This window comes from Manduca sexta, chromosome 26, assembly GCF_014839805.1.
Source record: "Manduca sexta isolate Smith_Timp_Sample1 chromosome 26, JHU_Msex_v1.0, whole genome shotgun sequence".
Classification (NCBI taxonomy): domain Eukaryota; kingdom Metazoa; phylum Arthropoda; class Insecta; order Lepidoptera; family Sphingidae; genus Manduca; species Manduca sexta.
In genome coordinates, this window is record NC_051140.1 from 12,970,473 (window position 1) to 12,998,428 (window position 27,956).

The 27,956-nt window shown below is 33.8% G+C and overlaps 2 protein-coding genes across 3 annotated transcripts; one reads left to right on the plus strand and one right to left on the minus strand.

Annotated features, from left to right (window-relative positions):
- Window positions 1-3,381: 3,381 nt before the first annotated feature.
- Window positions 3,382-13,268, minus strand: LOC115444684. Of its 2 annotated transcripts, XM_030170552.2 has the most exons (6): window positions 11,638-13,268; window positions 11,053-11,275; window positions 9,671-9,800; window positions 7,013-7,114; window positions 5,184-5,325; window positions 3,382-3,580 (listed from the first exon to the last, which is right to left on the minus strand). In XM_030170552.2, the coding sequence occupies exons 1-6, from the start codon at window positions 12,898-12,900 to the stop codon at window positions 3,458-3,460; spliced, it is 1,983 nt and encodes a 660-aa protein (XP_030026412.1). In that variant the 5' UTR covers window positions 12,901-13,268; the 3' UTR covers window positions 3,382-3,457. The 2 variants fall into 2 exon arrangements, with proteins under 2 accessions (XP_030026412.1, XP_030026414.1); XM_030170554.2 differs by lacking the exon at window positions 7,013-7,114.
- A 22-nt stretch (window positions 13,269-13,290) lies between these two features.
- LOC115444685 (glutamine synthetase 2 cytoplasmic) lies at window positions 13,291-27,658 on the plus strand. Its single transcript, XM_030170555.2, has 9 exons — window positions 13,291-13,510; window positions 14,102-14,161; window positions 15,121-15,294; window positions 16,460-16,621; window positions 19,202-19,415; window positions 20,732-20,804; window positions 21,185-21,369; window positions 23,233-23,372; window positions 27,459-27,658. Exons 2-9 carry the CDS (start codon window positions 14,131-14,133, stop codon window positions 27,605-27,607), a joined length of 1,128 nt encoding a protein of 375 aa, XP_030026415.1. The 5' UTR covers window positions 13,291-13,510; window positions 14,102-14,130; the 3' UTR covers window positions 27,608-27,658.
- The last annotated feature ends 298 nt before the right edge of the window (window positions 27,659-27,956 follow it).

A 27,956-nucleotide genomic window follows, 5' to 3' on the forward strand; every position in this document is an offset into this window, starting at 1 on the left:
AGCACTTCAGGAACAAAGGGCTATCCAACACAAAAAGATTTTTTCAGTTCAAACCGGTAGTTCCTGAGATTAGCCATTACTGCTCCGCTCCTATTGGTCATAGCGTGATGATATATAGTTTATAGCGGTCCACAAATAAAGGGCTATCCAACACAAAACGAATTTTTCAGTTGAAACCGGTAGTTACTGAGATTAGCCATTACTGCTCCGCTCCTATTGGTCATAGCGTGATGATATATAGCTTATAGCGGTCCACAAATAAAGGGCTATCCAACACAAAACGAATTTTTCAGGTGAAACCGGTAGTTCCTGAGATTAGCCATTACTGCTCCGCTCCTATTGGTCATAGCGTGATGATATATAGTTTATAGCGGTCCACAAATAAAGGGCTATCCAACACAAAACGAATTTTTCAGTTGAAATCGGTAGTTCCTGAGATTAGCCATTACTGCTCCGCTCCTATTGGTCATAGCGTGTTGATATATAACTTTGGAAACTCCACAAACAAAGGACTATTCAACATAAAAAGATTTTTTCAGTTTGAATCAGTAGTTCCTGAGATTAGCCATTACTGCTCCGCTCCTATTGAATATAGCGTGATGATATATAACTTTGGAAACTCCACAAACAAAGGACTATTCAACACAAAACGATTTTTTCAGTTTGAATCAGTAGTTCCTGAGATTAGCCATTACTGCTCCGCTCCTATTGAATATAGCGTGATGATATATAGCCTATAGCACTCCACGAACAAAGGGCTATCCAATGCAAAAAGATATTTTCAGTTTGGACCGGTAGTTCCTGAGATTAGCCATTGCTGCTCCGTTCCTATCGGGTATAGCGTGATGATATATAGCCTATGGCACTCCACGAACAAAGGGCTATCCAACGCAAAAATAATTTTTCAGTTTGGACCGGTAGTTCCTGAGATTAGCCATTACTGCTCCGCTCCTATTGGGTCATAGCGTGATGATATATAGCCTATAGCACTCCACGAACAAAGGGCTATCCAACGCAAAAAGAATTTTTCGGTTTGGACCGGTAGTTCCTGAGATTAGCGCGTTCAAACAAACAAACAAACTCTTCAGCTTTATATAATAGTATAGAAGTATAGATAACCAACTGTGCAAAACTTGTAATGGCTTTGGTACCCATAACACAAGTTAAATCTTATCTTGGGTACCAATGTTCAATATAACTACTACATATTTTTGTTATATGTGCATTTTATAACTGAGCATATAAATTGTAAGTGGTAAGTGGATATAGATTTTTTTTTCAGCACGAATGAATTTCTTTACCGTCATAATAAACACTTACTCACAGAAGACGGACACGTAACCTTGCTGTTCGTATGGTAAGTAAGAATCTTGAGAGTCAAACTGCGCTTGCCTCTTCTTAGTATTCATATCCTTTTCTCTTTATGTCCACCGGCGCCATTTTTAATAAACAGAATAATATGTATCCATAGATATAAATATTAATATTTTTAATGTGTTGCAAATGATAATCTTATTAAAATGCCAACACTTAGGTTCAGACGTGCAACTATCGTTACAAAGCTTCCTTTTTTACTCACCATATACTTAGGCGTGGGGGGCATTATCGTCATACGTTATGGACTATGAAGCTGCGTGAGACGATATACGATAAGGTTCCTAAACTGGCTGTTGCTTTTAACACGATAAATTGAAGCCGTTTTTAAGCTAGACGAGTAGGTAGTCGAAGTATCGACATGAAGATGCAGGGAAGGCGTAAAACAGGTTTCAATAGGCGCCAATTGCCTCGCCTCAAATTACATCGGACCTAAAATAACTGGAGAAATGTGGAGATGTTACAATATGCCCACTCATGAAAAGGGAAGACGACGTTGTGCTATTGTACTAAGTAAGTAATAGGGGTATATTAAAATATGTTTAATGCACATTGTTATCGACAGTATGTAGGGTCATTTTGACATAGTGTTACTTAATAAAGCACATGTTCGTTTTTACCTCTGCTGACTTTGTGCCAAATGACCCTTATTTAAATTTCAGATTTTTTAAATTTTGTAGTTTATTGCGAATATGGTGTGTAAGTGAATTTCTGAAAGTGCGAATTTATCGCTCTGACAAATTGTCTTCGCGTACTAGTAGTGGCATTAAAATTAAAGGGCGTGTGAAATTAAATTTACGTTTTATTTTGTTCGAAACTTACACTTGGAATAACTTTGCAGAAACTGTTATTTTTAGGAAGACAAGTATATAGTTTCAATAACAACGCAATGTCAAAGCGGCCCTATAATTATATCTTTTTCCAGTTTACTGAACTCCTGGACTCCAAAGGAAAAAAAAGTAAAAACGTAGATTCGGAAACGAGACTAAAAACGCCTCAAAAACGCCTCACAAGAACTTGTCAAAAAAAAAAAACTATCAAAAGTCAATGCAAGCCGATTATATACTGACACAATAGCGCAATAGTCGTTTAGTGTAAAGGCGCGGTCACACGGAATATGGTTGTGGGTGCCTGCAAATTGCTTTTGCGACGCAATCCCGCAAACTTATCTCGTATCCGCGACAATTACTGGGTCATCTTTTGTTCTGAGATATTAATATTGACAACCGCCTTGTTTAAGAATGTGACTTAATCGCCACGGTTATTCTCTTCACAAACTGCGCTCATTATAGGTTATAGTTAACAATAAAAAATAGAATCAATTGTTTCAACTATATGTACATTTTTATCGCTAACAAGAAAATGTTATGATCATTTATATTTTGAAAATAACTTATCTAAATCGCCGTTCCATTGGTACATTTAAACTATTGCGATTTTTCTAATCACGTCCTAACAGTAAACTACCGGCAAATTTTTCAACTAGTAGGGTCGTGTCCTAAATTACCTTATCTATCATCGCCTACTGACCTTGGTCCTCGTCCTTTGGTGCCCAAACGGCCTAATCACGATCGTCTTGGTGACCTAATAAATGTGTCTCCAATCTTTCGCCAGTATAATGTGCTGAAGTGTCGTTATAGGACATTACTCAAGTTCTATTTTAAAGTTTTCACGTTGGCTGTTCGGTTAACATTATTTACCTTATCACAGATGTAGTGTTAGGTGATGGATTATTGTTAGAGACTATCCCAGAGTCCGGCTGAATAAGGTATAATAATATTCGCCTGTACGAATTTATCACTGTAATTAGGTATTAGAGTAGGCTCTTTGTGTAATGGTACCAATATTGCGTCAAACACCTTTAATTAGTGACGACATTAGTGTCAGCAGTTTATAATGTAATGGCTTTTCAGAAGCTAATAAGTAAAAATTACTTTCCGGTCAAAAGTTTCGCCATTTATTGTCACAAAAACATAAGTAAGAAACAAAAATAAAACTGTAATTGAATATCAAGGATATAATAAAATATAATTTATAAAAGCTTTAAGAAATATAACACCAAACAATGTCATAAAAAATGCCTTTATATATCAACTGTAAAAATATCTGACTCTTCAGATTCACGAGCGTTGTCCAGAACCCACGGTACCAATCGCCAAGTGCCGGTGTATAGAGCCGACTGCTCGCCCCAAGGCCTTCGCTCCTCCTGGAAATAAACAAAAACATCTGCAAAATGTTATAATAGCTATAAATCAGTTTCTAAAAAAACCTTTACCCTACTCTATTTAAAAAAATACTGGGAAACGTGAGGAACAAGTATCTAACGGAACGTATATAAGTTTGGAATTATTGTCTGTTTGTATGGCTGTTTGCTCAAAGCAAAACTACTCACTGGAATGAAAATCTACTTAATGAAAAAAAATGAGCTTTATTTTGTGTAACATTGAAGGGTAAGTCGGGGATTTACACACGGAGGGGACGGTCCACATAAGTTGCGTGTGTTCTAAGTCATGAGAAGGTTTGTAATTAGGGGTATCAGATAAGCTGAGATTCCACGGAGATATGTCCATGTAGACGACATTGTGGGTACATATAGTAACATATTAATTAAGAGGGTAGATATATTCGGGCAGGGTAGGCATCTATCGGATAAAACCTAATCTAAATACCTTGAGAGCAAGTATGATGTATGGCTCGCCTGTACCTCGAAGAAAGTAGAAGAAAAACTAATATGCAATGCAAAACTGGGCAGCGGAATAAACAAGAAAGGGTTATTATTATTAAGAATGCATTAGGCCGATGTTAAATGACTATTTAACATCGGCCATTCCATTTACCGTCAACTGATAAGCGGCTGCAGGCAGCCCTTTGTGAATGAGTTTAATAGCTATGAAATTAAGTCTATTTTTGCTTATTAATTTTTTTACAGCTCAATAATAATATATGTGCTTGATAAAATTTTAAATATCTTATGTAGTGTCTCGGATGTATTTCAGTAGAGGTTCTAAAGCTACGGCATGCACTTGCACCCCGCGTCCTTCGATATTAGGGAGAGAACGTTGAATGGCTGGGTTTAAGTCGGTAGGACGGTTTATACCGGCGAGTCCGGCAGAAATCTATGAACGGATCTCTCCATGTTAATACAAAAGTAAAGGTTGTAAAAGTTATGTTTCTTGTTCAATTCCTCCATGTTAAAAAAGGAGAGGTTCTAAAAGGTATGTTATGCCCTTGATAAGCATCTTTAAATTAAGGTTGCTGCAAAAGCATTTTATAAAAAGCAAATTTTTCATATAAATAAACTTGGTAATTGGGCTATGCTAATTAAAAGCATGTTTACAAAACTTCTACTTTTAATCTATCTAGGTATTTTCTATCTCCCATTTCGTGAAAAACGAGAGTTTTTCTCGTACCAACTTAATTATTTGTTAGATGTATAAAATTTATCGAGATTTAATTAATTATATTATTTCATTTTTCAGTTATAATTTATTTAAAACTGTTTAGTTACTCTGTCCTCAAAAGGAGCGATACAAATTTAATTTCGCAAGAGTTATTTTGGGAGCTTCTAAAATTGTTTAGCTAATTTACCTTCGTTCAGCGACACGATCCCTTATGCAACTAGAATGTATTATAGTGGTGGATATCTTACTTAGCATACAGACAAAACATTGATACGGAACCCTCGGCACGATTCCAACTCGCACTAAATCGGTTTTTTATGCAGTTTTTGCTCAACCATATGCAAATTAAGGTACTGTTATTTACCCAAATTCAAGTTATGATATCAAAGCGACCAATTTATAGAGTACCTGTAAGTACAACGCTATTAATTTCTCTCCGACCATCAGCAACCCTCCGTGTATTGGATCATTTTCTTCGCCATTGTATGGCGGCAGTGCCAGGCAATATACATTCCTCACTCCACCTTCGTCTTCAAGTTGTCTTGCTTTGCTAAAAACATTTTTAATCAATGTAGTAGCCTTTATTAAAAATTACGGCAGTAAATACAAAAAGTTATATAAGATGTCAAACCAAGTGAAACGAGATATAAGTTTAGAAAATCTTACTTTTTAATTCAATATAAAAACAACTTGGTCTAAAGTGAAACAAAGCGTAACTTGCGGCAGGTGATATTTTATTTGTGAGTTTTAAAGTGCCTGTACTAATTAAAATAACTGACTACAAACAAAATGATATAAAATATGTAATTTATTGTTAATATTTAAGTATATATTGATTCTATTCTCTATTGATAAATAAACTATAGGTACTATGACGTAACAAAGTGTTAAGTGTGGCTATAACAACACAATATAATAAAATATTTTTTGTTACGTAAGAACATGTTTATCATTTTCGATATTTGAAAATCAGAATTTGCTTTAAGTCATCGATATATAATATATTATGTACTCTGCACTAGATTTGGCGTTCCGAACATTCACTGTGTTTAACTGAATTGAACTGCAATCCATTTAAACTGACTTTAATATGGTCAATATTAACAGCTTGTGGTTGTGTACGGAGTGGCCCTCATGATATAAGAACTCGAGTCTAAGTGTAAACCTAGACTTGAATAAAAATATTAGTCAAACAAGTAAAATTATTTGTTGTTCAAGTGAATAACAAGAACGTTTTGGTAGCCATTTTAGGTAGGTAGTTCAGATTTTGAATAAATAGTTTATATGGACGTTCGTGTCTATAGAATATACGTCAATGATTTTAGTAGATTGTGGATTAAATTGTTGGTGCGTAACACTCCAATTTAGATGGCGGTTAGTTTATGCACATCATTATATAGCTACGCTTTGTGTTTTATTATTAGTTGTTCGGTAATAATTACAGTTAGATTTTACACTAATTCCTCTGAATAAGAAATCAATAAATATGTTAAAAGTGTTTTTTATACCGTACCACTTTAAAGTAATTTGTTTCATTCATAATAAACGCAGATTTATTCAGATCAAAAATACTTCCATTACACTAAATTAAATATCGACGTATTTATAATTCTCGACACAATATTTATTTTTCTCAGAAATAAGAAACAATGAAGCATATCCTGATAGCTATTTCACCTAAAAGCTAAGAAACCTTATTTATTAAGTAAGTAATGATCGTTTCGGCGGAGTAAACTAATCAAATTTAGGTAATTTTTGTTCAAAGTAGTTAATTCAAACAAACTGTTAAGGACGTGTTTTTTTCTTAGCTCTAGTTTTCCCTTACAACGTCATCAAAGGAAGGTTCGTTCACATCGTTGACTTAATATTACATATTTAAGATAAGCTGACAAATAAGGAATATTTTGATATAAGTAATAATAATAATAATATCAGCCCTGTATTATATACTTGCCTACTGTTGAGCATGGGCCTCCTCTACTATTGAGAGGGATTAGGCCTTAGTCCACCACGCTGGCCTAGTGCGGATTGGTAGACTTCACACACCTTCGAAATTCCTAAACAGAACTTCTCAGATGTGCAGGTTTCCTCACGATGTTTTCCTTCACCGTTGATATAAGTAATAAAAATCAATTTACATACATGAGTCGACGTTTATACTGAAGGAACCGATGTCAGAGACATTTTTAAATAGTACGCATACAATTGTTGATTATTGGCCATAAGAAAGAAAATACCTGTATCCAATATTCCCAGGACATGAATCGGAATATAATAAAGCGTCGTACATCATAATAGTGTGTTTCGGCAAGTCCGTAACTGCATATCTAGCGTCATATCTGTTGTAAAAATAATATTAAAATGAGTATTTTAATTTATTATTTTGTAATTTCCTTTTTGTATATAATGAGAAGATCTTTGAATTAAAATATGCTGCGTAACACTACAGAGCGCTCGTGTCCCTAAAATATCAGATATCCATTAATTTTAATCTATATCTATCTATACTTATAATAAATCTGTAGAGAGGTCAATTCTGTACATGAAATATATTTCCAAAATAACTATCAGGGAGTGATTAGGGATCGATACTGATGCCAAAAATGCAATTAGTAAAATTTTTGTCTGTCTGTCTGTCTGTCTGTCTGTATAACCGTTATAGAAACAAAAACTACTCGATGGATTTTAATGAAACTTGGTACAATTATTTGTCATACTCCTGTGCTGGTTATAGTATACTTTTCATCACGCTACAATTAATAGGAGCAGAGCAGTGAAGGGAAATGTTGGGAAAACGGGAGAAGTTACTCCATTTTTTAAGCTTCCGTCGCGTGTGCAACCTTAATGGTTAAAGCTACACAGAAATCATGTATGACGGAAATGTTCTCCTTAAAATTATGTAAAAATATCCCACGACAGCATATGTCTATCTTTTATGGTTGGCTCACAATAACACGTGTAACTCCCGATAGCTTAGCAGTTCGAAGCTTTCTCATTATATTTGTCTACTCTTACGTTTATAACACTCTCAGTCATCCCTAATTAAAGAAGTTAACATTATTAAATATTCCATAAAAAAGAATCATAGAAATCGGTATAGAAACACCAAAGTTATACATGAAATACGCTAATAATAAGCCATCATGCGTGAATACTGAATCATGCTATAAGGATTATTTTTGTATATATATATATATAAGATCGTGAACGCACAGGCAGGCTTGCTTGGCACCTAGAGGCTAGCGAATCACCTAGCGAGTAGCTTCGTAAAACGAACATTCTCGAACGTTCGCGACCGGCTCCATTTTTGAAGTCCGAAATCCACGCGGGCGAAGCTGCGGGCGGAAGCTAGTATAATAATAAAATATGAATTTGAAAATAAAAAATTATCTATTAGTAAGATAACATAACCCATGAAGGTCCACCTAATTTTTTAATCTTCATACAATCGTCTGATGAAAAAGTAGAAAGTTTTTTTTTTATTAAAATGCTATATATTATAAATTTTGATAATAAAATAAGTAACAAAAAAATCGTAGTATTTGTTTGTACTACTTTTTTACTTCGGCCACACTACCTTATACACTAAAACAACACTGACGTTTTTCTGGGTTAAAGTTTTTCTGGTTAAAAATTCTTCTATGTATTTTCCCGGTATATACAATTCCTTATGTTCTTTCAGTATCTCAAACTATCTGCATACCAAATTTAATCCAAATCCGCTCAGTCGTTTTTGAGCATATGGCGTTCAGACTAACAGATAGACAGACGCGGTTAGGAATTTTGTTTTGTAATGTAAGGAAGCCACTCAATGTATTCAGAACTGTTCTTGAAATATTATGTACATAAATTACGATCGATATAAATCATTCATCTACCTTAAATACAGTTCACTGTTCAAACCATCTGAATAATACATATTTAATTGCGTGGATATCTAGTAGTACTTAAATGTTAGTATGGAATCAAAATTGAGATGCAAATACTTGCGAAGACGAAGATGATCAGAAAACAATACAGATGAACATGCAATGTCGCCTAGTGAAAGCGGATAGCAATTACACTAACAATTATGTGGTTAGTGCAACACAAGTAATTAGGAATTCGCGAGAGTTCATAACGGTAAGTAATGTGTACCTTAAATTAGAATGACATTGAAGCCATTGATAGTGCCTATTATATTTATTTAAAATTCAAGATGCCACTCATAACTTTTGAATTTAAATATATAATTTGACTGTTATAGTAAGTAGGTATGTAGTAATATTATATATTCTGTGGTAATATTAAGAGTTCCTAATAACATAACAGTTAAAATACTATCATGATTACTATGAGAGGAGCGGTATACGGCCTCGTCCTTCAGTTATTATTAAATAACCGGTGGAATTTGTTATAAAAGCTTTTTATAGATAAACCCACTTTTAATAGAAACAACAGTCTTATAACTTATTAAAACAAACAGATGAAAACATTTCTACGCTTCTCACGTTTATAATTACACTTAAGTAAACCGTGTTCCGAACCCTGAGAATTCCATTAGTTGAGGCGTTGAGAATTGTATGCAATGATATTTAATTTGTTTTTGAGCTTTATGGGCATGGGTATCCGCAGAGCGAGTTATATGTTATTAGGAGCGATCGCAATTTTGTCTTCGAGTTAAAGCTCTAACCGAGCATCAAAAAACATTCTGTACTTAACAGGTGAAAAAGTATATTAGTACATATAAATTATTCCGGTTCAGCCGTTAAGGCGTTCGTGTTAAAAAACACACACACACATCTAAACACTTGAACGTCAAAACTTCTTCACTCATATTTGCATTTATATTTATTAGATTAAGAGAGGCAAGACCAATAAAATTTAAAGTATATTTAATGCTTTTAATATTTCACCTGTCTAGTCCCCATCCAATAGCGGTTGCTCTTGCGCCGCCGCCGCTTGCAGAGAAATGATGAGACATCAATGACACTGGCGACCAACCCGGACACGCCGACACCATAGAATTAACCACCTGGATTATACCTGCCAAAATAGTAATAAGTACACGCTAAATAATAGTAACAGCTTTCAGATATTATCGTGTTGTTTTTTTTTATATTTTAGTATTATACTTAAATGGTCATCGGACTGTTAAGTCGTCAAAACGTCGGGAAAACATTTAAATATCAAAAACCGCGATAAAATAGTATAATTTTTGGTGTTCATCATTCGCATTAACATAAAAATGTATATTTTATAATTATTTACAATTAAATGAGTCATTCACGTAATTATAGGTACGATTTACAACACATGTCGTGTAATAATACTCCAAATACTATCTCAAGTAATACTCCAAAAGTGCTCTATCTCTGGACCTCCGCTTGACTCTATTTTTAGGGACAACTTGTGTATGAATATTTGTAATATTTAAGAAATAGTATTATCATAGTAACAACAGTTTACTTATATAAGAATGTGCAAATTTGCGGAACACTATATCTTCAAAGAGATTTCCGTAAACATTGAAGCATAACAATCAAGTAATATACATTTTGTAATTTAGAAGCAAGCCAACGCAATAAAACTGGGGTAAAATATGTTCCCATTTGTTAATAAGATCACCGGCAATTCCTTTGAGGATTGCAAACGCCTTGAAATGGACGAATTAACATCGTGTATACTGTGTGTTTTAGCAATATATTTTGCTTTTGTTTGGTAATTTTCAAATAAATGTTATTTTAAATTCTCGTAGTAAGTGATTATATCTGAACTGTCTAAAGTTCGTTCGAGTTAGCTTGGAAAATTACGGTACAAATATTCGCATTAAACTGAAAAATAGTAATAATAATATCTAGTGATAATAATAGAGCAGGCTCATGGCACATTTCAAACTTCGACATTTTGTTTATACCTATCGGTGTTGCCAACATTCGTAATTCAAATTTAAGCTTTATGCGATTTTTTGTAATCTTGTTTGTCCATTTTGTTCGGCCTTTTATAAATTGTGTGTCGCGGAATCGCTATAGAATTATTTTTCCCAGAAAACAGTATTGACACCAATATTATCATATTATACTGTAATATTAATTTGTCAGAATGTCTCACGTTACTTGAATCGTTTTGTGTAATTATAAAGTATCTGAATGAATGAGATACATCGTCATGGTAACCTACATAGATGAGATAAAATAGGTGGGTACCTATATATTACAAACAAATAAAACCTATTACAGCAATTTTTCATCAAAATCCCATAAGACAACATTAAAAATATCTATTTATTGGTACTAACCTATATTATATAAATGTCGTCGAATCCTGTTCCTAGGGTGATATCTTGGATGCACAAGACTATATTTAACATAGGACACCCTCTCCGGATTCCACCAGTTATCACCACAATAAGTCACATAGGCTGATAACCCATCTCCTCCAGGATTTTTATGATGGCGGGCGAGGCAAGATCCAGCTGTTATAAGCCAATGCGGACTTATCCCTGCAGCATCGCAGTGTACCTTAAAGTAACATTTTACGTAAGACAGTGGTGTTAAAATTTTAATACCTCATAAAATCTCAAGATTTCGAGCCAGTTTCCGAGAGCATATTCAACTACCGACCTGTTTGTTAAGAAGATTTAGGATGACCTATATCTTACAGAAGGTTCAGACTATTAAAGTATTGTCGCTGAACTCAGATCAAATCAATTGTGTGTTAATCTACACTGGTAGTATCAATCCAAACACTATCAAAAAATCTTGAATTTACAATATTAATAAATAAAAAGTAAGAAAAATAGAAGGTAAGCAGTAAGGTAATTATTACCACAACTGAACTGTTATAGATATAATTGTATTATGTATTATTTAGATTATTTTACCTGCAGAGGTTCGTACACATAAACACCAAGAAAGCGGTATTCTGACCACGAAACAGATCTATTCACAAAATCATATAATAATTTACGGTTTGCCAATTCAGCATTTAATTCATCACTAGGAGATATATTTAAACACTTCATATCATTATTCATTTTAACGTTCAATAACATCGTGTTTAGCTTGGGATCTTGCTTCATGTGTTTATTTTGTATATCATTTGTATTTTTTTCTCGTGCAGCGATGTGTTTTTTAAAATGCTTGGTTTTATTTTCTGACTCATAGTCATGTCTGGTATTTGGATCCACATGTTCTAATAGTAATCTTTCATAATTATTTTTATTTTCTTCTGGTGGTCTTATATTACTTTGAAGTTGTTTCGTGTGATGGCTTTTTACATTTATGGTATTTACGACCGTATCCTTATTTCGCAAAGTCACTTCATCGTCTTGCAGTGTAGTATATGGACATGTTTCATTTCCAAATAACGTATCGAGCGATGTAACTTTTTCCTGATGGTATTTATTGTTACTTCCAGTTTTTGCAACATTTGGTTTCGATTTATTAAACAGCGTCGCTTTTTTGTGTGTAAAAAAATCTACGTAATATATAAAATTAATATTTTCTTTTTGTTTCCAGTTATTATGGGACAATCGTTGATGCGGAGTAATAACAGAATGTTTATAAAAATTACTGAATCCATGCAAAGTCTTATTTGCAACTAATTCAGTATTGTTCTTTAATCCTGCTTGACTTGCAATTTTTATATCGATATTACAGCTGGGTGATTTTTTTTCTTTAACTCTCTCATCAATTTCATGTATATAGTAGAATTCTATGTAGCTAGGCGTAGATATTTGTGGCATTGGGCGAGAAAGGGAAAGTTGGAGAGGATTTCTGTGTTTAGTAATACTGTAAAATTTTCTTGGTATTGTTTTATGTCGTGGTTGATAACTTGCAGTACTAGTTTCTATATCGACAAATATTTTTGTTTTTCTCCAAAGCATATTAATAACTTCATATTGTTTTTGACTGACTCTGTTTACATTTTGCTTTTTAATATGAGATATTACAGACATATCGGGACTGTCTCCATTTATTCTTGTGTTGTTTGAAGCAAATTGGTTTTTAATATCATCAGACGGTCGCAACATTTGCATGAAATAGCTAGGATTTTTGGATTGTTGTTTGTAGATTGAATTTGCGTCAATTTTTGCAAGGGCAAAAAGTAATAAAATTGCTTTGATTAATATTAATTTCTTCATGTTTATGAATCTTATCTGAACACTGAACAATTTAAAACAATTACAATGTCACGATAATATTTCTACATTTCAATAATTAAATAACAATATTCCTTTGCCAGAAAATTCTGACTGACTCTGACATTTTCATAGTATGTCAAAGAGAATATAATCATTGTTCTGAGATAATCACAACGTTTTATAGTATGTTTCAAAGACAATTACAATATATGGAAAGCTCTGCTCTGACATATTTTGGGACCAAACAGAATTTTATTGATACTGTCACATCCAAGCACATCGATATATAATATGTACTAGGTAGAAAATACTTTAATGTACTATCATCATTTTTCAATCTGTATTATTGTTGGTGGATACGGTTTACTCTTCGGTTATAATAAATCGGAAATGAACAACATAATTTATTAATTCCTGAATTTTGTATATCATGTGTTTCAAGAATTGTTTAGCAGAACAGAACTATCACCTCTTTTGTGGGCGATACTTTTTTATTCTGTATTTTTTTTTTTAAGAGGATGTAACAAAATATGTCACAATTTTTGCCATTTTGACACAGGAAAATTACAAAATTAATGAAAAATTATAAGTTTGATTTATTAACAATTGAGTAAGTAAACTTTTATAAAATCATTTAATTATAATGTTCTAGTTATTAAGTCACATTGAAGATATACATATTAGGGAAACAGTATTTATGCGTGGACTTGTTCAGAAGTACCTCTGCCTCACAAAATTCCACCGTTAAATCCAAGAGTTCCGAATTAAATCTTGTCAATCTTGGAAACTGCGCCTGCTCTATATCGCATAGGGACTTTTGTGATATAAGGATGTAAGTTCTTCATGGTATCATAAGGTTAACCAATTTGACAATCCTGGTTCTACTGGGCAGGCAGTAGACTTTTCCAAATGAAATAATTGTTTTTATTTGTTAAAGGGGGCGTGTTCTAAAAACGATGACTTGCCGGTCTCATAAATTATAATAATAATAAGTTTTATTGAAAAATTACATAATGTTATTTACAGTTACAAAAAGCGGTTTAACAAAAAAAATCTAAAAACAAAAATAAAGTATTTACTAGGGGTACTCTAACTAAGCTATGTCTGTAGTTTGGGATAGGTACCATAATCTGTTTTAACTTGTAAACAGTAGAAAATAATCAGCAATTTCACAAATTAAACACAGAAAAATGTGTTGCAGGTCTATTTTGTTTACAACGCAATTAAGTTATGTGTGAACTTCCATCGTATAAGCCTGAAGGTAAGTAAATATTATATTTTATCTGAAAGTTTTGTTGACCGTAAACGGATTCTCAATTGGCCATCTGAAGCCGCGCAGTTTTCGCTAGATTTCAAAGTTAGAATACATAAATGAAATTGTGACTTTACATCTTCATATTTATATTTTTTAAAGCTATCAATACTTATCCATAGTAATATCATAAACATAAAGTGAGTCTGTCTCCCTGTCTACAATGATTTGATAATTGTCATTACGTGAAATATGTTTGGCAACATTGAGTATGCCTTGTACTTTGTGTAGAGTACATTACTTTTATACTGACTTAGGTTTTACTCTAATCAAGCTTTTTACGCCAATATAGGCTCTTGCAAAAATAATAAAAAACATGATATGTAAATCATTTACTGTCTAAAATTTAATTTATTTACCGCAATTTTTGAATAAACTCAATATTATTATGGTCAGCTCTACTGCGTTGTTAACGCATTGTTTACAGCCGTTATCAATAAACGTCTGATATAGAAAAGGGCGAAAAGAGTTTGTATTATAAGAAATGGATTTACACCACTTAATTTGTATACAATTACCGAAATTAATGAGGCTTTCTACTCCATGATGATTATCCTTGGCCATTAATTTCGATTAAGTAGTTCAGATTGGGGATTACGTCTTTATATCCGAGTTTATTTGCTATATTGGAAGGCGGAACGAGGAAAAAGTACATTCCTAGATCTTGATAACCGGTTTGTTCATGGACTGCTTTTTAACCGGAGCTTCCATATCCGAATTTAAAACTATTGGACATTAAGAATATGTATTACTATTACTCTGTGAGAATTTCTATTCAAATGTTATTGATGATCAAATTTGTGTTTAAATATCAAAGTTTAAAACATCACTTGTTAGACGGTTCAGTAACATGTTCTTTATGCTAATGAAATGCGATGAACTGTGATTCTCGTAGCGTGTAATTTTAGGTTTAACAATGAATTCCACTCCGGTTGCCCTGAATAAGGCTGCGATGCGAAAGTATGAGGACCTTGAGGTCCCATGCGATTCTATACTTGCCAGTTATGTGTGGGTGGATGGAAGCGGGATCAACTTGCGTTCGAAAGATAGGACTTTCGATTTCGTGCCGAAGAGCCACAAAGGTAATTAAATCTAAGCCAATCAGTGGCGAAGGGTGAAATCTTTTAAAAGGGAATCCGACACAACATATAATACATGAATAACGCGGTCCGCGAAACATTCTAATGATAATTAGATTTTACGTAAATTAAGAAAGGAATGCCGGCAGGAATCAAGTGATATGGACCCTACGCTACTGATTTAAAGGTAATTAAATTTAATCAATTTAACGCAAGAAAATTGTGGTAATATAATGATAGCTTTGATATGTCTATAAAATAATAAATGAATTTTGATAATTGATTAATTGGTCCCCAAGATAAATAAATTATTGAAACAATAGATATTAATATTATAGTAATATTTATGCAGCATTTAATTATTAATTTCGACGAATCAATTAATTGTTCACTAATAAATCATTATAAATTTGTTAAATTTCGAATATAATTTTTGTAAACATTTCTCTTAAACCTAATTGACGTAACCGCTCCGGACCATATTTGGTGCAAGGGTGGCCATTGCAATTAGTATATCAGTATCCAGTTGTACAGTTTATCCCAACTTAAGTCCATATCAAATAGGATTGATTATGCTGGCGGCAGATTGGTAAACCATGTATTATGTTTATTAGGCGATCTTGGCATAAACGCACTAGCAACAAGCGTGATTATGAGACTGTGTAATGATAAGAGATATTATTTTAGTACGGTTTTTAGTCCTTGATATAACAACAGTGGTCTGTGGTCCGGGTGGCCTTGTTTTAAAATCCCAGATCTGGTCTAGGGCAAAAATAAATATAAATCCTTTCTTTTAATATCTTTAAAAAAGTGTGTCGCAGTGACACCACATCAGACAATGATTAAGCATAGAAAACAGTATGAAATGTAAAATGTGAAAACAATATGTTTTATAAAACATCATTTATTAAAAACATATATACATTTCATAGTCTAATTGCTATACGCCGTACGACTGTACAACTATCCTAAATATTCTAATCATATCTACCTGATTAAAAGTAGATTATATCCCTTAAAATTTCGACACAGTGAAATAACTACACAAAAGACTTTAATCATCAAGCATTTCGACACCATTTCGTATGAAATCGTCAGAACATTTGTGTTTATCGTCTTGTACGGTTTAGATGTTAATTAAACCGTTTTATTGCGCGTTACGTTTCAGACTTGCCGATTTGGTACTTTGACGGCAGCAACACATCGCAAGCTAATGCCGACAATTCCGACACGTTTATCTTCCCGCAAGTGATTTACCACGATCCGTTTAGACGCGGCAGCCACATACTGGTGCTCGCTGATACGTACCAGCACAACTACCAGCCCACGGGTGAGTACCGCACGACCTGAATTCACTATTACAAAAGACTCGACGATCGCTCCGGCCTAATGGACGTGGCACGTTCGTGCTCGCGCGATGTCAGTCGTTCGTATCAAATCTTTGTCTTGATGGTGGCAAGTTTGTTGAATAGGAAAATGGATGTTGTGGCCAAGTTTGCCCATTGTAGTGCTCACCTAAGCTGTATTTAGTTACTTGGTCTCTTGTTTCGCTCTGTGTTATTTAACTACTGACAATTTGGCTTGTAGAATTTGGGCATAAACTGTTGAAGTTGACCTTGTTCTGACAGTTTATCTTGATTACAGAGTAATAGAATATTTTGTCACAGGTATTTTTATTAAAATAGCTTGTTCGATTCATCTTTATATTGGATCTTATAGGCGATCCTTTCACAGCCTAGACAACTGACTATACAAGGCCAAATTCTATGTATAAAATGTTATTAAAACAAAAAACTATAAAGGAATATATTTATTCCACCATAAAAGCTCGAAAAAACCTTTAATAAATCATCTCAAAAACCCCTACTTGATGTAGTAACACGCATCTTAAAATCCTTCTAAAGCTCCATGTGTGACAGAGAGCTCGGATGCGTACGACACGCAGCGCACAATTGATTATTTTTTTATATTATACGGAATCTAAAAATCATTGTCAGAATTCCCTTGGGAAACGTATTAATGCTACGTACGCCACAATTTAATTTCTTGAAAGTTATTTCACGATAATGTTGTAATTATTTTACACAGACAACAAGAAATACAAAATCAAAGAATATTATGTTAAAGGAAATAATTGATTCCTCCGCTTGGTACTTTATATTGCTATTACAATAATAACAGATCTGTGGAGATCTAATATTAAATCAGAGCTTTATTGTCTTCTACAGGCACTGAAATTTGTCGAAATCTACATTGTGTCGACAGCGGGGTAATTATTCTTGTAATGGCACATTATTTTCCATCATTAACACTAGGCAACCGAATAAAGCTCTAACTAATGTATTACAATCTCTGCAGCAGATGCTACGTTAGGTAATTTCCACGTTTGATTAACGGTGACGTACTGGTAAATTCAATCGGAAATTATTCTCATCTGTTTCACGTACTCAGATAATAACAAAGCATTAAAAAACAACATTAATTAATGACTATTTTATTTAAATATATTTAGAATATCTCCAAAATATCTATATTTAGTCATTCATTCTATGGGTTCATTCCGCGTAGGTTTTTACCGATACCGAACCGTAGCTGTTACGGAAACAGGAGCAAGTTAAAGTATACTTTATATTATCATAATGTTAAAGAGTAAACTAACTTGTTCGATCGCTTCTGACTGAACCTTCAGAGCAAATGTCGGTCTTGTCTGCGCGAGAAAATTCCGATCCAAATGAGAATTGCACAAGTCAATACCCGCTCAAACGTAGTCCGTTCAATGTAAATAGCTTTGACTCACCAAGTATTACTTTGATTTTCTACTTTGTTAAACGCGAACCATTTTAGAAACTTCTTGGTTACATTTACTATTACCAAAGGGGTAACACTTTTATGTTTCAATGGTTTGACTTGCGAATTTTATATCAAAGAGTCAAAACGGAGTTTTATGGAGTTCACACGCGTGTATGATTTATTCAATCTTTTACTAGTTCACCAGGTGTGTAATAAGGAAAATAGTTTATTACATCATGCGCTTGTTTTACGCTACTATAACGATCCTTAGACAAACAATTTAATTATATTATATATATATTATATTTATAATGTATTTATAAAACAAAACACACATCATACCATTATCCCCGAAGTGGTAGGCCGAGGTGTAATTAGGGCCCCACTTTTCGCTTGTATGTCGGTTCCATGATTTGATAGAGGACGAGCCTATGGCCATATCAGGACCAAACCCCAGACGCTCTGATACTGGGCAGAAAAACACAATACAACTGTGCTCGACTCAGGTTACGAACCCGTGTCCTCTGAGTGGTGTCGTACCGCATACCTAAAAGAAGTATGCCACCGAGGCAAACTAAAATATAAAATTTAATATAAATCCAGCAAACTCGCGTAGGAAACGTCTTGTAATATAGCTTTGTACTTTGTAGATTATTGCACGTATCACGAATATTATGAACTATTTTGACGTGACAGTCGACAACAATGGTTAGGAAATTGTTATTATCATGAAAGACTATCAGGAATTTGAAGTTTAAATGATCTACAATTATTTTACTAAATAGTTACTTATCCTAGTAATATTATGATTAAAATAAGTGAAAGTTCGTGAAGTTATTTGGAGGTTTGTAAAGACAGAACTAGTAAACCATGGATTCAGTTTGATAAAGTTTGAAATACACAGAAATACCATATTACGATCCCATCGTCGTATATGAAAATTGTACACGACGAAACGTAATTTTAATAATTCGATCACTGGTGGTTTCAATTCCTTCTACCACATCCATCATACAGGCTTCTGTATCGATGAAGTTTAAATTTAATTGTACCTACCTACCATATTGATAACTAATTATATTTTTTTAAACCATGAACTTTACACATTTATATTTGACAGCAAGCAATTATCGAAAGAACTGCGTAATGTTATGTGAAAAAGGCGAAGTTGAAGACCCTTGGTTCGGTTTTAATCAAGAGTTTTTTCTCACAACGACTGATGGGCGGCCGTTGGGGTGGCCGGCTGGCGGGTTCCCGGCCCCACCTGGCCCATACTACTGCGCTATCGGGGCCAACAAAATAGTCGCAAGGGACCTCATGGAGGCGTTTTACAGGTTATTTAATAAGAATTGCTTTAAAGTTATGTTAACTAATAGTTTTTACCCACGGTTCTACGATTGCAACTATGTGGAAGTTTTTGCGATTTACAAGACTTCGCAACATCATTTCACACCTTCAGTATTATTTATTTATTCTTAAAAATAAGGCATGTTGCATGTTTGTAGGTAGTTTGTTAGAAGCTAGTATCGTTATATTAACAAAATTATTCGTGGAACTCTAAGCGTTGTGGTGTTACGTTTCATTATTCATTAGCTCGGTTGCCCCGTCTATACGGTTATCTATCACGTCGGCACGGAAACAAATGAAGGTGAAATATAATGGGGGTGATCAAATTCACGATTACTTATATTCGCCTGTCGTACGAAAATAATTGAATACAAATGTCTTTTCCAGATGCTATTAAACGTGAAATATTGTTTTTAATAATATACGTTGAGCTTTATAAAGATTTCTGTAGGTCAAATTGCGTTTGTCTTAGACTGAATCCGACCGTTTGTAGCTTTTGGATGTTTATTTCAGCCCTTCTCCGCAGCTCATAAGCAGAAACAATTGCTGTTTTCAGTCATGAATAAATAAATGTGTTTGTCGCGTACATTATTACATCCTTGAGTCTCTCGGCCTTTTCACCAAATTTATACTAATATATATAGTTGATGAGTTTGTTTGTTTGTATGAACGCGCAAATCTCAGGAAGTATTAGTTCGAATTAAAAAAAATGTGTTGGATAGCCCATTTATCGAGGAAGCCTATATATCATAACACTAAGAGGAATAGGAGCAGCGCTTAATAAAAAATGATGCACAAACTGAAAAAATTTAACCCATTTAAGAGCTTTCGTTACGTGCGGTGCTTAAACGGTTAAAGTTATGCAACAATCATGTATGACAGCATTGTTTCTCGTAAAAAGATGTAAAAAATATATTAAAACACAAAGATCCCCGCCACATCTATCTACCTGTCTGAACGAGATAAACACCAAAACTTCCCAACAAGTTTCGATGAAATTTGGTATAGAGATAGTTTGAGACCCCGGGAAGGACATAGGCTACTTTTTGTCTCAGGAAAATATATAGCAGGACTTTTATCCCGGAAAACTCATTCACGTGGGTGAAGTCGCGACCAAAAGCTATTGTCTATAAACTTCTTACACAATAAATGTAATAAAATACTGGGTGCAAATGTATTATGTTCCGCGATAAAGTATGCTATACACATTATAGTACTTGTTTTTTATTGGGTGTTTAGTATAAATCTACTTTATATCAATAAACTTCCTTGTAGTATACTCTATATGATATAATTTATGTAGATGCTGCCTCTTTGCTGGAATCCAATTGAATGGTATAAATCCTGGAACTACTCCGTCTCAATGGAATTTCCAGGTAAATTAATATGTTCCTACTTTCTAACGTTATATTTCGGTTCGAAGAAATAAACATGTATGCAATGTATGCAAAGCATTGAAAAAGTTTATGTGGACGGATAACAATCCGTACACCATCATTTGCACAAAGATATTATAACGTATATTTTTCTTGTTATAAATTAATGTTTATTTCAATTTTTGTTACTTGTTTTGATGAGTTCTATTCAATATTTTCTCCGTAGCTTAATTTCCAACTCGTCACCTGAGAAATGATCTTGTATATTTAATTTTCTATACAACCATGAGTATCGTATTTTCTATAAATAACATTTTCCATAAAATGTATTATTCCGTATATCACGACTGATTAAATTTCCTTTCTGAATACCAAATTAGGTTGGACCAAGCCCGGGCCTAAGGGCTGCCGACGACCTATGGATGGCTCGGTATATTTTGGCTCGTTTGGCTGAAGAGTACGGGACAGTAGCTACGTTTGAGCCCCAGCCGGTACCGGATTGGCCCGGAAACGGGACATTTGTCTATTTCTCATCTAAAGATATGAGGGAAGATGACGGTATAATGTGAGTATTGCGTATTCTATGCCATTATTTTAGTCAGATACTGAAGAACGGCATAGAGGGTGCGTTCAAGATTTTTAATTAATATTGTATTTCTAGCCAACATTCATTACTCTAATTAGAAACGAATACGGATGGAATATTCTATTAGAATTTTCTTATGCTATATGCGACGCACTTCGTTTGAAAGCGTATTATCCTAAGTTCAATACCTCGAATAGCATATTAGCTGTAATTGATCTATCAAAAAACTTTTTATTATCTGCTGTAAAGTACCTCCAATATGAGATGAGTCGTTTCTTTTTGCGAATTTGCTTAAGGATGCGCATTTACTCGGCCTATGTCTTATTCGCCGTAGTATTATTTTCTAGTTAATTTGTATATAAAAAGCGCGCGCAAATCATCTCCAAGTAACGATGAGACTTAAGTATCCGCATAAATGGAAACCACCCTTGAATCGTGTAATGCGTAATTTAATGACATTTTAAACCACGAATGAAATTAGTAACACATTGTCTCCCTGTAGGCGGTATTGAGATAACCCTACAAAAATGTTACGCTACACACCGGGCGGTCATACATCAAGAACTGTCAAAGCATCACGAACTGCTTGTTGAACGCTGAGTCACCGAGTTTATTTATTTTTCGAAAGAAAAGTTCGTCTCCAAAATAATTTCATTTTAATGTTGGTTAAAAGGACGTGATAGTTTGTATTGCTTTTTAGTTTAGAGTATAATTTCATATGAGTACCCTATATTCCAAAACGGAGGGTATAAAGGTATTGGTTCTTGATGACTGAAGTACAGGTGGCTATAGTAAATTACTTTCACATTATGTTTCCTAAACTGTAATACCTTTTTATGTATTACTGTTTGCATTGTACCTATATAATAATTATGTTAACCCTAATTTCTAAATCGAAGACATAATTTCAGACAAGTAGTCGATGTGAGTTACGAATATTTCGTTTCGTTTAAATGTCCTTGCTCCCAAAACCAATAAGTTACGGAATATGTTAATGAAAGGTAATTGTGTTTACGACGTCATAAACACAATTACCTTTCATCAACTGAATTTTTACTGTCGCAAAGAAGAGGTAGTTCTAAACGTTTTTAGCGGAAATTACGAAACAATTTATTGGCAATTAAGTTGTGAATTTAATTGTACTACATACGTCGTAGTGTTTGTGTATTCGAAAAGAAAGTTAAAGGATAAGAAGTTTACGAGTTTACGGCAAGAATTACGAGTATTTTTAATCTAAGCACCGGCACAGATATGGCGGAGCGCAGCGCAGATAATTTTTTACTATTATCAACACTGTCGTCATGGAAAAAATAATCAAAGTCCATTAACTCAACAAGAAATTACATTACATTGTTGTGTTAATTGATTTTGAATATTATTTCAATGAAAATGATGTCGATAATAATTTGACCCGCACATTTAGAGCCTACTCTAAATGTAAGTTTGACAGTAAAAAATTCTCTACGCTGCGCTCCACTATACTATATGCGCCGGACATAAGGGTTATATTTCTCTTGCCCTGGTTTCTAGCCTTATCTGTATGATATGATATTATTTTCACATTCTATGTATAGGATGTTGTATTGCTGTTGCTTCTAATGACCATTGAAATCAATTATGAACTAATCGACAACTCTTACTTCTAAAACGAAACTAGAATAATACCAGCAGACCAACAAATCACTTTCAGTTTTATTTGTTATTATACAGATTAAAATAATATTCGGACGTTAAATTATTGAAAAAAATACTCCAAAACCCAATGCTTAAATGCAAGTTGGCTTATTCTTCAGTATCAAAAAATGTATTAGGAAACGTTAGAACGTAACTATTGTTGTTTAGAGTGATCGAGCGTGCGATAGATAAGCTGGCTCGCCGTCACGGAGCACACATCAACGAGTATGACGCTAACAACGGGGCGGACAACGCTCGACGGCTCACGGGCAAGAATGGGATGCCGCACATACGAGACTTTACTGCAGGTAAATACGTTTCAATATGATTTACAATCAATTTACTCATTTATTGTATTTATGGTATACTTTGCCGATTAAATTGCCATTGAAAATTGACTACTGGGCTTCACGGTAAGTATAATGGCATCTATTCCGATAAGTGATGTGTCGCTGGCACACTATTACTAGGTACTACGAAATGCAATCTCGCGAAATTTTAGACTTAATCCCGATCTCGCGAGACCATGAATCCAGTCTCGCGAGATCTCATAAAGAACGAGATTGCATTGCCTACAAGGTACTATGTTGATTTTTACTTATTTTGCAAAACTGAAATAAAAATTTCATGTTGTAAAAAATTTGAAAACACAATATAAAATTCATGTTTCCCCCTGTATGTATGTTTCGGGATTATTATAAATCTTCATTGAAAAACTTAGAATTATGTGATCAATAAAGACGATGAGAAATTATTATGCCTCCAATAGTATCGGTTGGCAAGTGATGGCAATCCAATATAGGCCGGTCTGTTCAAAAACGTTTTTTGGCCTGATAAGTCTGGCTGGGTATACTTGGCGTTCTATACATTGTTTTAGCATTATATAGAATGCCTTCAATATACACAAAAGAAGTGTCTTAAGATTCTGAGCTACAAGAGTTGCTTTGGTCGAGAACTCATTAGTCACAGTGACAGACTAATAAAATTTAATCTAACTCCACTCGAAAATCGTCGCAGGCAACAAGATCTATTACATCTATATAAATTACTTCGCAATAAATTAGACTCATCATACATATTAAGCTTATTAAATTTTAACACGAAGTATTATCCCCGTTTACCTGTGAGGATGTTTAACTTACAAGTATGCAAAAATAATACATCTTTCTATAATCATCTTATAGAAATGTGTCGCCTATATAATGAACTATCTATAAAATCATCCCGCACTTGATATTCACAGTTCAAAATATGGTACTTTCCGACGCTCAGTAAAGTACATATCCACAGCACCCAAGTCAGATACAACTCCCACTTCGTCTGCCTTACCTTAGCCAACATATTTTATATTTATAACTATTATTTTGTAAACTAAATAACATGTACGTATCACCCAATTTGAATAAGTAGTATACACTTCTATCTGGATTCTGACTAGCCATTAGATCCACTGTAAAGTAATTTAGATTATCATTGTCAGTAATCTGTTTAGTGTATCTTTATAAATAAATAAATAAATACACATTGCCCGTGATATATACGTATATCACCCCGGAACGAGATATATTTACGTGGACTATTAATGACTGGGACCTTGAGTACTGTGGTCGCTATCCGAGTGAATAATTTCCTGTCACGAAGAAATTGTTGCGATTTAAAGTCAACTTATTTTCACAGAGAAATTCGCCGATAATAGGTGCTACGATTCAATTTCAGTTTCATTTTCCTCGTTGTAAATATTTAAACATCCAGGAAGAAACAAAGTAAGAAATTTGCTACTTCTAAAATGTCATTTCCAGACGGGATTTATTACGACGCAGTTTTTCCTACATAGTCGTCTTCAGGAAATGAGAATAGGGGATTTATGTTTCTTATATTTCATTTGAAATTATCATGTCTTATTTAGGTAATTACAAAATTATAAGTTTAAATTATAGTCAGATATGAAATTACAAGGATCAGAACACTACCTTTTTTTTTAAATGAAATAGGGGCAAACGAGCATACGGTTTACCTGATGGTACGTAACATGCCCTTCCATAAATATCTCAGGTGGCATAGAGATGTGTTGCCAGCCTTTAAATAATAATATCTTGGCCTTAATAAATAACTATTTGGCGTCCGCTTTATCAACCATTTCATTCTTACGTATTAACTCCACCTCTAATGGGTACAAACATCATAGTGGTGTGACGTCGCAATATGACAACGTTAAAATGGGTCGACATTGCGTTCTGACGTATGTCGACGTTAGTGTTTGACTTAAAAGCAAATATTTGTGATGAAAATAGTTCCTTATTACGAAAGAAATTTTCGACCAAGCCTTGTAAATACTTTTTAGCACCTTTAATATTAAAAGGGAAGAAAATCCCAAAAAAAGTTTATCTGAACGGGTTTATTGGTTTTGATGGACGGCAGACAGTAAGAAGCAACTTTTATATGTGGAAAGTGAACATTTGTCAATTTTTTTAGTGCAATACGTATTATTATAAATATCCAATTGCTGCGCTAAAAGTTATCAGCGATTAATTTACGATCAGTAATTACAACCACAGAAACAATACTGCAAATATCATAAATCTGGAATATTGCAATCCATGTGTTAATAATCACTAGCATTCAACTCGTTCTTTGAATCGTTATATTATTCATACTAGCAATTACTGTATACAAGTGATATTTATACGCGTGGGATTTTCAAATATTGCAACAAGATGCTCGGATACTGTTTATCCGCACTCGGATACAATAACACTCGAATAGCACGTTTCCGATAAGCGCATAACATCCGAATATAAATCGACTTATCGGTTTGTGGCTTACGTATATCAGTCGGTGAGTGATATGATCCTGTTTTGTTCCTGTTACGTCTAATATGCAAACTTGATGCGACATCGTGTGTATTACGATGATCAATATTATGCTGAGCCATTTAATGAATGCTATGAGCGGATGATGCATGTTGTTTTTGTCTGTGTAAGCTCATGAGGGCGGTTCGCAGATGTATTAAGTGTTGTTATCTTATTGACACATGCATTCGGAATGACAATGTTGCATTATGATGTCACGTAGGTTGAGGTTGGTACTTTATAATTTTATTAGGTATCCAAGTATATATCAATACAAGTATCTTTTATGATTTTTTGTGAATACCAAAAAATCGTACTAGAAACGTTTTTTGAGAGAGTCTTAGATGTAGGTACTGCATTACTTACAATGGTCAAGGTATCTGTAAATAGACTGGCATGACGGCAAACGGTAAAAGTATATTGTTGATGCCCATTCAGTTCAAGTTTTGTATGTTGTGTACTTATAAGGCATTCCGTTAATATTGAACGTTAGGCGAACGTGTTTTACACAGAAAATCTGTGCGCACCGACGATTTGAATAGAACGTAAGTATTGCAACGGAAGTAACTAAAGTCGGCATTAAACCAGATTTTGCTAGGCATTTTACATTCAACTGAAAATGGACGTTTTATCATGATTTCTGTACTAATGAACTCGCACTTTGAAGTAACATCATTAGTCATCAGTCATCACACATACGTCGCTGAGGCCAAGCGATGAAAGTGTATTATATTCATAAATTCTAAAGATGACCTAGTTTGAAGAAATTAAATTTTAGTTTGTGGAATTTGTGCTAAATGTGTATAGGTGGCAAAATATTTAAAATGCTTATGATATACACATATTTATTTCACGTCTTTTATATGTAAATTGGCATTGCAATGAATAATGCACACGTTGAAATACGTTCACTCGTAGTAAGTCAGCAGCAGCAGCGAAATTAGACAGCCGGTAGTCTCGTTCAAGTGTTTAAATTTTAAGCTGATACTTATTCCCGCAGTTTCTGTTTTAATCCTCATACTAATTTAAGTGAAATTCAAACTTGTTGGTTTTAAAACGTTGAAAAAGAAATATAAATATCTGAACTACATAAAAATAGATTTTATGAAAAGACTTTTTCTGACTCCACAAATGTCACAACAAACCCTTTATAAATTGATTATGAATGTCTGCTTTGTTGGTTTAAAGTAACGTTGGAACTTGGTGTTGACTTTATTCTTTTCTAATTATTTAAACTTAAATACCTTGACATTAAAACTTTCCCGACGGTCACGCCAGAATACATTGAAAATTTGTTTTTAATAGAAAAAGTACAGAAAACATTTACGAAGTGTCATAAATTAATAAGTAAAGTGAGAATCAATGAGTGTTTTGTTGTAACTCTCCTTACGGTTTATTAATTTCTAATTTAAATTATCTATGGCGTCACTGCCCGAGAGAATATTCACTTACGTACGATAAAATATTACCTACTTCGCTAAGTTTTATGATTTTGGATAAATATAAAACAAGAATGTAATATTTTATTCCAATATTGTGTATCAGGTGTGGCGAATCGCAGCTGTAGTGTCCGCATACCGCGTCAGGTGTCGGAAGACAAGCGAGGATATCTGGAAGACAGACGACCGGCCGCCAACGCTGATCCGTACCGGGTCATATGCATCTTGCTCAGAACCTGCATATTTGATGAATAGTCTACATTACTTTTAAGTGTTTTTGATGAAAATAAATTTGTTTACATTGTCTTTCTGTGGTATTCTTTATGATTGATATATTTATGTTTGCATTTTTATGTTATTTATGACTGAAATGTAAAATCAAATAGACTACACTTTGCAAGTCAAAAAGTTTTTGTCTTTTCTTAATGTACCTATTGGAAAGAACAAAAACTAATTTGAAACAGAAGCAAGATGTAGTTGTTTCATCGCGAGGTCTTTACGTTCCTAAGATTTGAGATGTTTATTTCTAAGTGACTTTTGCTGGAATCGGCGTAGTAGCTCGCTAAGTACTCGATGGCTTACTATCGCAAAGCCAACGCAAGCC

Excerpts from the sequence above, each read along its gene's own strand:
- LOC115444684 (XM_030170552.2), bottom strand. The coding sequence starts at position 12,900 with ATGAAGAAATTAATATTAATCAAAGCAATTTTATTACTTTTTGCCCTT. Across the intron at positions 11,276-11,637 it reads ATGTGTACGAACCTCTGCAG|GTACACTGCGATGCTGCAGG; the intron begins GTAAAATAATCT and ends TGTTACTTTAAG. Across the intron at positions 9,801-11,052 it reads ACGACATTTATATAATATAG|GTATAATCCAGGTGGTTAAT; the intron begins GTTAGTACCAAT and ends CTATTTTGGCAG.
- LOC115444685 (XM_030170555.2), top strand. The coding sequence starts at position 14,131 with ATGTGTGAACTTCCATCGTATAAGCCTGAAG. Across the intron at positions 16,622-19,201 it reads GCACAACTACCAGCCCACGG|CAAGCAATTATCGAAAGAAC; the intron begins GTGAGTACCGCA and ends TATATTTGACAG. Across the intron at positions 20,805-21,184 it reads CGTCTCAATGGAATTTCCAG|GTTGGACCAAGCCCGGGCCT; the intron begins GTAAATTAATAT and ends ATACCAAATTAG.